Here is a 14,715-nt window from a genome sequence, read left to right on the forward strand (position 1 = left end):
ATAAACAATAGTTATCTGCTTTTATCCCGTGCGGCGGACCCACAGTTATCTGCTTTATCCCGTGCGGATCCCGTGCGGCGGACCCACTGGACGGGCATCGTAACGTTACCGGGCGTTACACTTTTTCATGAGTGACTCCGAGCCGCAACCTAATTTATGACGTTGTTCACGTCAAAACAAATTTTGTTAACTGCATGGAGCTAGTGTTGTGTTCGTAGAGACGTGAAGAATAACCACATTTTCAACGTCACCATCTAAAACATTTAAAAAGGTACAGATTCCAGTTACTTAGAGTATCTGTAACCGTAACGTCTAAACGTGATGGAGGACTAAGTATATATCTGTTATAGAAACAGTAACTTTACTGTAACCGAGACTTTTTAGTAACCACTCTTGGGTCAAATAAGTAACAGTTCTAAGTAGCCTTTACAGAAGTCTCTACCGCGACACATCTCTAACCAGCAGACAGCTATCGCATCACCATGACCATCACACTAATCACTGTTTGTCACTGTTTAGGGTTCTGGACTGGGAGGTACGGGTTCAGGTTCAGACAGTTCTGTATAACTATATAAAAGTTTTTTGTATGTGCATTAAAAACAAGTGGTATTAATGGTAATTAGTGATTATTAAGATTAATGCTGATATATCCTCTGCAATTGCCTTCAGGAATCGTGTAATTTTATGTAAAAAAAAAATTATAATGCAAGTAAATAGTCATAGCTTGGTTTTTTGTTGTTAAGACATCTGCTGTCTGTTGATTTGATGCATGTACGTTTAATATTGTATGTAAAACAGTTAGTTGGAGTCATATATTAATTTTATTTGAACCATTTACCTATTTTTAGTGAAGAAGTTACTATAAGGTTAAATAATTTAGCCCATAGCACTTATTAAAATGAAATTTTTATTTTATAGGTTAGGAGGAAGGTTATTCTATGATCAAAAAGCACTTTGTTCTTAAAAGTGGTAAAAATGATTGGAATAAGGTAAGATTCAATGAATTTTTGTTAATTTCTATTTTTTTACTTAAAGTTTTTGTTAAAATTTTTGGTACATACAAAATAATTGTGGTTAAAACAGCTTTTACTGCCAAGGTTTTTTATTGTACCAGTCAAAATTGCCAAGGAGGAAAATCACTGTTGTGCATTCATTTACAAAAAATAGGCCTGTATCTCTTTTAGTTTTTCATTAGATTTGATGAATTTTTATTTTATTTACTCGATGATTTAAATGCTGTTTTTTAACTATAATAAAAAACCATGGGTAATTTGAAACAAACACAGTTTATTTTTTTAAATGATATAAATAAAACATAAATAAAAAAATAAAAATTGTGTTTGGCATCTGATAATTTATTTTTAAAATTATACCCTAAAATTATCGATATAATCAACCAATAGTAATTGCTTTGAACAATAACTAAGATCTATCTGAAACCATAACTGCATACACATTTTCCCAAAATGGTAGGCCTCCTCTAAACACTAGTGGAATTTGGGATTAAACTTATCTGTGCCACATCCCCCTCACTATCTAAAGAACTCCTCATTATTTATAGATAACAAACATGATCAGAATGTCATCACAAAACAACTCTTTAATTGTCATCAATATTAAATAACTTACAAGCATTTTCTCGGCATCTGAATCTGACAAATTCTGAAGGAAATCGTCACTTAGTTCGTCTCGCACTGTTACTAATCTGTTCCCTCACTCACAGTAGAGTTAGATGTAACATCACATGATTATTTAAGTTTTTTGATAGTAACACTTCAAAAACTTTCGATAACATTGTAAACAACAACAATGAACAATTCAGTAACATAATCCGATCATCTGGTTTTGACAGCCCCTCTAGGTAGTTCGTCATATTCTAGTTACTGATAGACGACAAAAATAGAAATCTATCTTCGAGGGAATGGTTTTTCATTATCTTTGACCAAACAACCAAAATACGTATTTTGGCATTTGAACATAGCAGTAGCCAGTGATAAAGAAAAAAAAGAGTCCGACATATGAGTGGCGTTTTTTTTTTTCGGCAAAAAGAGTTTAGTTTTTGTTGAGTAAACAGCTTTTACCAAGGTTTTTGGGGATGAAAATGACAAATTACGAAAAGGTAGAACATGAATTGGCTGCAGTAGGCCTATAATAAGTGGTCACCACCACATTTGAATCAGTGAACGAAACTATCGATGAGAAATATGTTAACTATTGAATACAAAACCATGGATAGAGTACGATAAGCGGATCCAGTTTTTTATATTGATATTATCAAACGATAGGCTATTTAATTAATAATAACCCATCGATATAATCAACCAATAGTAATTAATTTGAATAATAACTAAATCATTTGCACCAACTGTAATACACATTTTCATATTCTAAACACAATTTATTCTATAAATAAGTTAAGTATAGTTAACTTTAGAAAACTAAACAAAATAACACTAAAAGATGATTTACTGTGTCTTTCTCGGTTTCAAGATGTTTGTTTTGTTGTTACATTTTCTTTATTATTTAAATGTCATTTTTGCTATCACCTGTTTTAGTTTTATCGTTTGATTATTGGTTATGGTCCCTTTATTATTTATGACATTACGTAATTGTTTTAACTATTTTTATTAATTTGAAACATGTGACTTTAATCTAATATTTCAGATATGTTAATATCGATTTGATAGTTCTGTTATTCGATATATAAGTATCGATGATTGTAATAAGCGATATAAATACCGGGTCCGCTTATCGTTATAATTAGTTACAATTAATTATTGCCAGCTTTTTTCAATAGGCCTATGTTAAATAACAGTATTGTTTAAAATTTATTCAAGCAAAGTAAAATTATTTGTGTGGTATTTGAATAATGGCCATAAATACAAAGGCAATGAACATGCATTATATTTGTCACAAGCTATCACACACTTAAAGGTTATCCTTTGTAATATTAAAAATTTAATAATTTGTACACACCTTTGTTCGTTACTTTTAATAAAAACACAGATGGTTTCTGATTTAATCATTAAATTATTACTTTTCTGGTTCTTTGGGATTATACCGACCACACCAGTATGAAGAACACAAAAATTTAAACTTATAGAAAATAGAAACAAACATGATAGAATGAAAAAACAACTCTCTAATTACAAAATTACAAACTTACAATGATTATCAATTGTTATTGGGGTCAGATTCCGTTATATGCCCCCAATGCTTAAACTTTTTCAATGAACTTAGAACGTTATAAAACGATGTAGTTTGAGTAACAGAACTAACATTCCATCAATCAACAAGCATTTCCAGGTATTGTGATCGGTATTGTTGTCGCTGTTATCTTATCTTTCTTGAGAATCCCGATTACGGCAGGCCGCGCGGCATCACATGATTATTTAAGTTTTTTGCACGGTACATAATTGCCTTTCCATTACAATTCAATTTATATTTCTGATCAAGCCCCTCTAGAATTTGATATTTTACTGATAGGTACTATCTCGAGGGATGTTTTTCTTTCGTTGACATCAGCGCGGGGCAGCACCGCCGAAGCCCGCGTTGATGGCCAGAGGCACTCGCATTTTGGGTGGCGGAGTGTGATCAAGAATAAAAACAGGTTTTGAGTGTTTTTTCAATAAAGAGTTTAGTTTTTGTTTGTTTTTGTTTAATTTTTGTGTTTGGAGAAATGTAGGGGTAAAACATGGAAGTACAACGAAGCGACGCACCAGCTGAACGGGCGGCGAGACTCTGCAATCACGTTATCTACTAGACAGCTCGACTTTGACCTCTGTCTGAGGATGGGGAGGGTTTGTGATAAGACAATTCTTGTTTTATATTGACGAAATATTGTTCTACGCTAATCTAGTAATTAGTAGAAGCAAAATGTCAAATAACGATTCATGTCTGGGTGTGGTCGGTATAATCCCAAAGTACCACTTTTCTTCATATAGACCTAAAATGAAATAGCCTACCTATAAATTGATAATTATAACTATAATAAAGCATAAATGTTAATGAGAAAGTACTTCAAACGCTTCTAAAAAGATTTTACAATTACTACTTAATATTTTTGTTTTGATGAGGCTTTCTTTTTAGTGAATTTTGTTTCCTAGTGTAACCATCTATTTTATTTAATAAGTAAAATTATATAAAATAAAGATAATTGTGTTTTTATGTTGTTATTATTCATTATACAATCCTCTGAAATTTCTATCCATCACATAATAGGAATTATTTATTTTCAACACTGTTGGTTATTTAATTATATAAGTAAATAGTATTAGTGTTTTTACTATAATCTTTAATTCTCCTTTTTTAACTTATTTAATTGTAGGCCTACTACTGGTGTAATTCAGTTGGAAGAATAAATAACCAGTATGCTCTCGCTCCATGGTTGTTAACACCATTTTTGCCAGCTTTGAATAGAAATTATATTGTTAAATATTACTACAAAAAGAAGAGGGTTGTCATTGAACGAGTATTTAACCAATTAAAGCAATGTCTTCATACTTGACAACCTAATTACAGTTTATTCACGTAACTAATTATCAATAACTTCAAAGAACAAAAATGAGAGCAAGTTCAAAATATGATTTCATATAACAAATATAAAGATAATTAGCAAAAAAAAATTACAAGAAACATTTTAGCCTAGATTAGATTACAGTTTAATTTAATACTTAAAAATGGTCAAACATTTGTTGTATAGTGAAGAATATTTTTTTAAAATTTAATGCACTGTAATTTTGGATAGGCTTGCAGAGCTAATTTGAAAATGACTAATAAGACTATGCTTTCAACATCAGTGACTAACAACAGATAACAAAACCACAATAGTACAGTTACATATTTTAAAAAGCTTAACATGAAAATTAATTGATGTAACAATATTAGTCATTGTCTACAGTAAAATTAATATTTTAATAATTATAAATTGCCTTCTACACATAACATAGTTATGGCGGGAAGGGCTTGATTAATTGTGAATGTTGAGTTTAGCTCCAGTTCGTTTTCCTCTTAGTGCAGCGTCTGAAATCTGGAGTCAAGTCTGCGACAGTGTCAGATTCAAGATGCTACACTAAGAGGAAGGTGAGCTGGATCCAAATTCGACATTCATAACTTGTCTTATTATTTTTTTTTAAATACTGCAATTTAAAATAAAACTGTTTTGTTGGGCCTTATCAAATAAGTAGTAAAGTACACATGTTTTTCAGAAAATTCGCCAGTGGTTCGCTCACATCAATATTATCAAATCAAATGAGACTGAAAAGGGAAAGTTGGCAAACGCAGTTAAAAAAGGTGTTATTCAGTTTTCCAATGTGCGAAAGATGTCAGGGCATTTATACCACACCATATTGTTTAAAGAAGAGGAAAACCAAGGAAGAGAAGGTAGGAATCAACTACTGCAATAATATATAAAAATATTATTACTATGAGACTATTGTCTATATAAATAAGGCAAGACAAATGGCAGATGCACCGATTTAAATTTTTTCTGTGCTACAATAATAATCCAGCCTCGTACTGTATTGTTAGAGATTTTTTAATTTGAACTTCCCTACAGGCTCATAGCTGAGTTAGTTGGTGGGTGTACTTATTAATTAAAGATAACGTTAAAGATTTTATTAAAGTTAATTCACATACAGTATAATAATACACAGTAACCCTCTATTATCCGATACTACGTGATTTCTATGTACCAGTAATGTGACATATTTTGACAGGCATAGGGATTTCAAGTTGAGGCATATTACTGGTACATAAAATACTGTCCTTGCGATCACTCATAATTATCTCTTGATTTGTTGACTCTTGAAGTTTACAGTGCTAATTTTATTTGCTTTGTTGTTATTTTACATAGTGTCAACCCTTTAACTGCCACGTTCCTGGATTCGAGATAACACCCTCCCAGAGCAGAGTATTTTTCCCATTTTTGGGAGTTTTAGACAACACATTATTAAAAGTTTAATTAATAGAGTAAACCATTAACAATGTTTACAAACATCTCAAATAATGTCAATTCGTCAAATAATTACAACATATTACCACTATCACACAACTATCTATGAATAAACATCGGGAAAACCTCGTAAAAAAACAACGTGACAATTACCGAACTAGTGTACGATACAGAGCAGGTGGCGACCAAGTAGTTTGAGTATTGTCCACAAAATTGTACCACCAACTGGACACCTATTTTCTATACATGTTTTACATAATAGAACACCAATATAACAGCTGATACAACAAAAATAAAACAGCTGATAATATGAAAAGGAGTATACTCGGGCGTGGCGATTGTTCACATAACTACAATTGCACGGCAAATCTCGGGCATAGTGGTTGTTCGCAAAACTATCAGTTGCATGGCAAATCTCGGGCGTGGCGATTGTTCGCAAAACTACCATTTGCGTGGCATATCTCGGGCGTGGCGGTTGTTCCCAAAACTACAATTGCACGGCAAATCTCGGGCATAGTGGTTGTTCGCAAAACTAGAGTTGCACAATATATCTCAGGCGTGGTGGCTAAAGGGTTACTTTTGTGCTTAATAAAAAATAATCTGCTACATCTTGTGCATGTTTATGAATATGAACGTGCTGTATACGAATACAGGTAGCACACATATATTGAAATTATTGTATATCAGTATGGAAAAATCACATGTTCTTTAAAATTGTCCTCTAAATTTGTTGATTATAAAAATTTAGGTAGGTAATAGATGACTCAGTCAGTTTAAAGAATCGTTTTGTAAATAAATATATTACTTGATGTTGACATCACTCTATTCGTTTTATCACATTTAAAGTTGATAAGAAATAAACATGATTGATTAAATTAGGGAATAGGAAGAATGATTTAATTTGTATTTTTTGTTTGTTTAGAAAACTCCGAAGACTTATGAGCTACCACCATCACAATTCAAACAGACTAAGGCCATTGATATATGGAAAAATATGACTGTACAAGAACTTGCCAATTCTATGGAGAAAGATTGTGGTATGTGTTGAATTGAAAATATCTTGATTCAATAATTGTACAGTTAGTTCATGAATGAACATAAAGAAATTAATTTTTAGACCTGGATTGGGTCATTTATAATTTGTATTATAACCAATATAATTATAATTTAAGACAGCTATCTCAAATAAGTCTTAATAAAAGTTATGAATAAATGGGAGTCACACAAAAGCAATTGCAGAAGTAAGATGTATGGTGATGATAAAAACTGTATGATATATTTACTATTATTAGTTTAGGTTGTATCAATTTCATAGTGTGTTTTACAAAATATATTGTTAACTTTATATCTTTTAAAAAACATCTGATTAAGCTTCTCACGGAAAAATATTATTTTGAAACTGTTTGCAACGTTACTTTTTTAAGATTATGTAACCGACAAACTCCAATTGGATGTGGAAGTGGTGAATTGTACCCCCTATTGTAGGTGAGATGAGGAGTGCGTGTTGACTGGAAATGTGGATTACAATTCAACCAAAATGAACAGCAATTCACCCAATTTACTTTTATTTCCAATCTGCTTTTCTGCATGGCACACATTGTTCTACCCATTATGGCCAAGTTTCCATCTCACATTCATAGATAGTAGAGATAAACTCTTACGAATTTTCAACCTTATTTTATTGTTAACAATTTTTTTTCACATTACATTTTTAAAGAATGATTTGAGTTTCATATTTTTTTTGGTATTTATTTCATAAATTTATTTAGAATGATATAAAATATTTATTACATTAATATTAGGATTACTATATCTGTGATGTTATTGTTTCAGACCATTTGTTCGAGGTGATGATGTATGTTGATAACTCTGTGTATTTCGACAAGCCAAGTTCCGTTATCAGCGACTGGCAAGTGCTGCAGGACATTGTGAAGAAGAGCGGTTACCGGTGTAAAATTGTCTCTCCTCCCAATGAGCAAGAGAATTCTATGGAAGACTTTCAAGATATAACTAAAAGGTATCTCAGCTTGGAGTAATTAACTATCTATGAAGAAGAAGGTCATAATTGTTCTTGAAATCACTTCTGTAAAACTTTCACTGCAAATAAATAGTGAAATCCAGCCAAGTTAATATACTACATATCCAGAATGATAGAATGTGTGAGAGAGCATGTTAGAGGTTCAGAACAGATCTGCACAAGAATGCTAAAAATAAGTTCTATCCTTGTTGAGATTATTCTTGTCTCATCCCAATCTCCCCCCCCCCCATCTCAAGGTTTTGTATGGATTAAGAAAACCACTTATCCCTATCTTTGCAATGTTAATAATGCCACTCTTTTCTCCGGTTCTAAAAGACATACAATTGAACATTTTTTAATTGAAAAGATCATACTTTTCTACATAGATAAAATCTTTAGAAATATAATTTAACTATTTAATTTTAGTAAATTTTGTAATATTATTTTTCTTGTTCCAATAGAAGCTGTTAGTATTTTCAACTAGCAGTGACCCATGGCTTTGACACAGTTTTTTAAAATTGAAGTCAGCAGGCTACCTTGCAAAAGCTCTTAGACCCTACTTCTACCCTATGGTGTTTCTGGTTCTATAGTTGAATTTACCCTTGTCCAGGTAAAGAAAATATATATACACACATAAGACTGAAAAGGCTAATAGCCAAAGAACGTTTACTAAAACACTAATTTTGTCACAGAGCATCTACTTCTGATGCTCGTAATTTACTTTTGGAATAAGAGTTACAGTAGATGTCCTTACTAAGTTTATACAAAATTTCAAAATAATCATTTATAATAGGTTTTGCGTGATAGAAACTCATTGTAGTCAGAGAAAGAATGGCTCCTTGAAACATGTTGCTTTCTGTTTTTTTCCTTATGCTGCTGTAAAAATGCCACATCACAATGTCAATGGATCCATCCTGTTTTGTCACCTTATGTGCAAACACACAGCTTTGTTTATTAAGATGCGTTTTATAATTGTGTTTAAATTGTATTTCCAATGCATTGAATGGTTTTAATTCATCACTGGCACAATCTATAGTCTAAGTTAGATAGTAAACTTTGTCTTCGTTTTCAGCATTACGCTATCTGTAAGCGGATAGGAGCTTGGTCCATATTTTTCTGATATTTCAATCGAAACAAATTCAGTCTATTTGGTGAACTCCATCTGAAAGTGTCTACAGATAACCGATAATAGAATAGAATGTTCAGTGTCAAATTTGGACTATTTATCAAAAACATATTATTTTTCCGAATTAAAAAAATACTCCGGAAAACTTTAAATTTTTAATAAAAACCTTTCTTGGATTCAAACAAATATCTGTAAGCGAATAAGAGCTTAGTTCATATTTTTCTAATGTTTTAATCTAAACAAATGTTTCAGCCTATTTGGCGAACTCCAGCTGAAAGTGTCTACAGATAACCGATAATAGAATAGAATGTTTAGTGTCAAATTTGGACTATTGTTCAAAAACGTATTATTTTTCCAAATTAAAAAATACTCCGGAAAACTTTAAATTTGTGATACAAACCTTTCTTGGATTCAAACAAATATTAAAAGCAAACGTTAGTCAAATTAGTACAGCCATTTCTGAGATCGTACTTAGCAAACCATTCAGCTAATTTTTATTAAAGTACTCTATCATATTCCTTTCAAAGTGAATACATGATCAAATCAAAGAAATCTTTCCTCTATTGTTTACTTGAAAATAATAAATAAATAAAAATATAACCACGTGTTTAACAACTTGTATTGTCCAGACCTCCTGCATCAGAAGACCAGCTGAGACCCAGACCACCTGTGGTGACCATTATGGGTCACGTGGACCACGGCAAGACCACATTACTGGACACTCTACGACAATCATCCATCGTGCAGTCGGAGTTCGGCGGCATCACTCAGCACATCGGAGCCTTCTCGGGTATGCTACTAGGCCTATTACTGAGTCACCAATCATATCTGCCTTTGTGTTTGGTTAGACAATGATATATTTGAAGGTTTCTCAAGGTTATTCCATTGATAAAAATTATTTTCATTCCACCATAAGGGACAAATTAAATTACAGTTGTGTCTAGTGATGCAAACATTTGGTTTTTAGTGATACTGTCACCTTTTTAATGCAATCAAGCTGTTGTTGGCAGAGTTGTGTCTGTATGCAGACATTTTTAAAAGACCATTTAAAGTTATTTTTTGTTGTCAACAGCATTTTTTAGTAGTATTAGACCGTTACAAAGTAGTATCTGTTTTTTATCTGTACAGTAAAACCTCACATTATCAGAAATAGAGGATGAATGAGTTCTGGATAACTGAAATTTCCGATAATACGAAGAACTTCCAGTATATAAACGTACGTTTGGTGTAATGATGACATAATTTGACAAAATTTATTACTATTAAAATTATACAGTTGCGTTTCATATTTATTCAAACTTTCAAGATTGAATACACCAGTTCTTGATTGATAGATCACTTAACACGAATACCACTCAGTTTCAATAGTGTTTATTGTATACAGTGAAACTAAAGTCCGGTGAACGTGTGACGATGTTGGACACACCAGGGCACGCAGCGTTCAGTGCGATGAGAGAGCGTGGTGCACACGCCACTGACATCGTGGTGTTGGTGGTGGCAGCTGATGATGGTGTCATGGAACAGACTGTAGAAAGTGTTCGAAATGGCAAAGGAGGCTCAAGGTCAGTAAGATACAGAAACGAAAGCTTAATTAATAAAATATAAATAATTAATAAGTACGTTTAGTACTGATAGAGAGGAGAAAAGGCTTGTTGATTAGCGTTGTGCCTGGTTTCCCTTTATCTTTCTCATAAAGTTTATTCAGTAGGATACGTTACGTTTAGGTAACATATAATAGTTACGTATGTTTAAGATAAAATAAAAACGTAATAAAAATTGAGTACTTAAATAAATAGTTTTTAATTTACAAAATTAATTATATTATTATTCATAATTTTATTTTCACAAGGAATCCAATTTTGATCTTTCGAACGAATTTAGTGATAATCATTGTAAAGTTGTCTTCATTGTACTACTATCTTCGAGATCAATTTATTACTGTATAAAAATTTAGCTAAAAACTTGTTTTAAAAACAATAATTTGTTTATAAGGATTGAATTGCAAAATAACTTTGCATAGTTTATTGTAGCATCATAATTTGAGAATTTTAATGAAAAAAATGTATGTTTGGGAATGATATTCTAGAAATTTAAAATAAAGTGAAAGATTCACATAATTTACATGATTTCTATTCCTGCTTTGTTGTGCCTTTCTTTAATTAATTTGTAGTGGTTGTGTAAAAAAAACAAAAACAAAATGGCTTTCTCTAGAAAATGCTCTCAAGTTTAAGGTATGATAAAATATTTTGTTGCAGAGATTAGTTTCAGCTTAAAGCCTTATAATATCGTAGTATTTTATATTTGTATGAATCGCAATTTTGTGTGTATGTTAATCTTGTACATTGTTGCAGTACCTATAATTGTGGCAGTCAACAAGATCGATAAACCTGGAGCAGATATAGTAGGTAAACGTTATTCTCAAACCTAGGTAGAATACTGTATATTTTTGTTTAAAAGTTCTTGGGTACGTTATATGTGATATGATGGTCAGTTAGCTGTCACAAGCTCTGGTTGAACATTGTACATTTTTGTGGAGAAGCATTAGTGAATCCTCTTATAGAAATCATTTCTTTTTGTTTAATTAAGTTGAAGAAAAGATTTAGTCATAATCTAATTGCTAAATGTTTTTAATTTTATTTCATTATTGACAATGGATGATTTGAAAATATAGCAGGTGATTTCATGATCACATGTCACTAGTGTTATCAAAAGTAGAGCACATATATGTCTGCCCTCTTCCTTAGATAAAATGACTTCATTCGATTTTGTAGTCTAGACGTCTCTGGTGTGGAAACAAGTTGTTTTAGAACTTCTTTGTCACTGACTTTTTTTATCTCGATAAACGTCGACTGTCATGTCTGTGACAGCATCAGATATCAGTCACTGCGGAACATTTTCGGACATTAAGGGGAAATTTAAATGGAGCTGAACTCAACATTTGCTCCGAAATTGTGGTCTCAATTCTGAATTCGTTACTCATACAATTCCTGTGTTTGTAACTAAAAATATAGGCCAATTTAAAAAAAGTATTTGATAATTTTAAATATGTTATTAGAATTAATATTTTTAAAACTTTACTCCAAACTTTTTCCACATAAAATGTTAACCAAGTATACAATAACAATTATATATAAATTTTTCATTAACTCAAACTTTCAATTATGATGAACCTTTGAAGTACCATAATTTGAGTTGTCAACAGAATCAATGTGATTGTGTCACCCTTACTCAGGGCAACACTGTGCAGTACTTGGGACTCCACATTGATGAAAACCTTCTTTGGAAAGTACATATAAAAACAATTAGAACATATTTACTTGTATTTCTTAGAAAATTTTATTTTATTAGACAACTTTGTCATGACGATGTATTAATAAAAATGTATTATGCATTTGTTCATTCTAAATTAAACTATAGTCTGTCATGCTGGGGCAGTACATTTAAATCACATTTAAAGAAAATTACAAGTATTCAAAAAATCATTCATTAGAATTATTTTTCGGAAAAATAGCGTGAACATGCTTTTCCATTGTTTTTTAGGCTAAAAATACTTCCACTGCGGCATCTATATGTTTTTTAAAGTGCTATGGTTATTTTTCCAAATTAGTGGTAATCCAGGAGTCACTGTTGATCTGCAAACAACTCATGGAGGATATATTACCAGGCAGATCGGCATGATCAGGCCACAGAGAGTCAATAGCTCTTTGCTACAGAAGTCTTTTATAAACCTCGGACCCAAGTTTTACAATAGTTTACCTGTTTACATTAAAAATTCACCCCACAATGAAAACCTTAAAAATCTGTGTCAAGGATTGGCTCTTGAATCATGATACTAATCAATTGGAACAATTGTTTGCTGTATTAAACTAGTTAATAACTAAATTTTTCTTAAACAATAATATAATAACCAAACAGGTAAGATAATATCTCCCTCTAAAGAATAAGTAAAAATCTATTTAAAAAAATAAAGTTATAAAACAAATTTACTTTTGCGTAAATTATTTTTGCCTCAAAAGTAGTTGCCTCAAGAGAGATAATAGATACGGTAATGATATTACATGTGATAGCATATGTTTTCATATTGGATGTGTGGATATGTGTTTTGTGTGTGTGGGCGCACGCGTGCGTGTGTTTGTGTGCGTGCTTGCCCAGGTTAACAGGAGACAACAGTAAAATTCCAAATGGAAAATATAAAATACTGGTGACTCCCACGCAAAATCAGAAGAATTTATCTTCTCTTGCGTTTGTATTTATTCTCTCAGCAGTTCTGCATCAGCTTATATTTCTGTTTAATAATTTCTATTATAACATTTGTTTTCAATAATAGAAAAAACACATCCTAATTAGTTAACACGTTATTTGATCAAACACTAGGTATAGAGGTATAATATTGTTGTTGTTTTGTTACAATTAATTGATTGTGAAGAGAGAATAAACGTTTCATTTCATTTCAATTGTGAACCTCTACATTATGTATGTGGCTGTGATCTTACACATTAATAAAACAGCTAGTATTAAAACCATTAATAGCCTACACAATAACAATATTAGCCTAAACATCACTCGATGGTTTCGTTTTTTAACGATTAAAACAAATCTGGCCAGTAGGAATGCTAGTGTCACTGTAACGTGTCGGTGATCAATTCCTATTTCGACTGTAGCTCATTTCCATCAAATTCAATACATGATATAGGAAGTTGATATTTTTTGTCTTTCGATTTGTATGCTTATATTTGCATTTGGAGCATTATTTCGAAAGTGTAATGTTGGTTTGTAACAAGACAAATCAACACCAAAGTGCTTTTCAACTCTACGGCTGGCCAGAGGGTAGCAATAGCAATTTCAAAATGTTGTTGTTTTAAATAATCCAAAGTCAATAATGAAGTGTAAAGAAATAAAATATGAGATATTTTTCACATTTAATTTGTTTTGTACAAAATTAAGAAATTGTCACATACGTAAGTTGTTTCTCTTTTATGTCCATCCCAGGAAAGGACCAAGAGGATGCTGGCACAGCTAGGTCTGACCTTGGAGGACTGGGGAGGCGATGTACAGGCTGTGCCAATATCAGCGCTGAAAGGCACCAACGTGGACACCCTGGTTGAAGCCATTGCACTCCAAGCTGAGCTGATGGGGCTGAAAGCTGACTACCAGGGCCTGGTGGAGGGAACCATCATTGAAGCTAGCACCGACCAGTCTCGGGGGTGAGTTTGGGAGCCACACTGTCAGCATTATCCAAGGGAGTGGTTAGAGTAAAAATCCAAAAAAGTATCTATAGTGGATTCCTTCTTATGTTCTTTTAGTTTAAAATGATTCTAAATAGTTCTATAGCATTGCAGCTCTGATTGTTATCTAGTCTTAACATAAAATCTATGCATAACCTAGCTATGGTAGGAAGTGTTGATTCAATTTAATTTTGAGTTTAGCTCCAGTTCACCTTCCCTTTTATTGCAGCGTCTGGTATCTGACACTGTCTCAGACTTGACTCCTGGAATCTGGAGTCATGTTCGTCTGAAGAGATCCAAAGAAAGTCGACAACGAAGAAGGTCAAATGAAACATTTACATCGTTTCGACATCAGATACACTTAGAAATACGTGAAGTGGTAGTCTCATTGTCG

At 32.1% G+C, this 14,715-nt stretch overlaps 1 protein-coding gene across 1 annotated transcript in view; it reads left to right on the forward strand.

Moving 5' to 3' along the window:
* The first annotated feature begins 777 nt into the window (after positions 1-777).
* LOC124353177 (translation initiation factor IF-2, mitochondrial-like) overlaps positions 778-14,715 on the forward strand; it is a 35,340-nt gene continuing 21,402 nt past the window's right edge. The window contains 9 exon segments of the mRNA XM_046803048.1: positions 778-989; positions 5,208-5,382; positions 6,876-6,990; positions 7,787-7,970; positions 9,726-9,886; positions 10,481-10,629; positions 10,631-10,658; positions 11,448-11,497; positions 14,086-14,300. Coding sequence (XP_046659004.1) covers positions 976-989; positions 5,208-5,382; positions 6,876-6,990; positions 7,787-7,970; positions 9,726-9,886; positions 10,481-10,629; positions 10,631-10,658; positions 11,448-11,497; positions 14,086-14,300 — 1,091 coding nt within the window. The 5' untranslated portion in view covers positions 778-975.

This window comes from Homalodisca vitripennis, chromosome 1 (genome assembly GCF_021130785.1).
Source record: "Homalodisca vitripennis isolate AUS2020 chromosome 1, UT_GWSS_2.1, whole genome shotgun sequence".
Taxonomy (NCBI): domain Eukaryota; kingdom Metazoa; phylum Arthropoda; class Insecta; order Hemiptera; family Cicadellidae; genus Homalodisca; species Homalodisca vitripennis.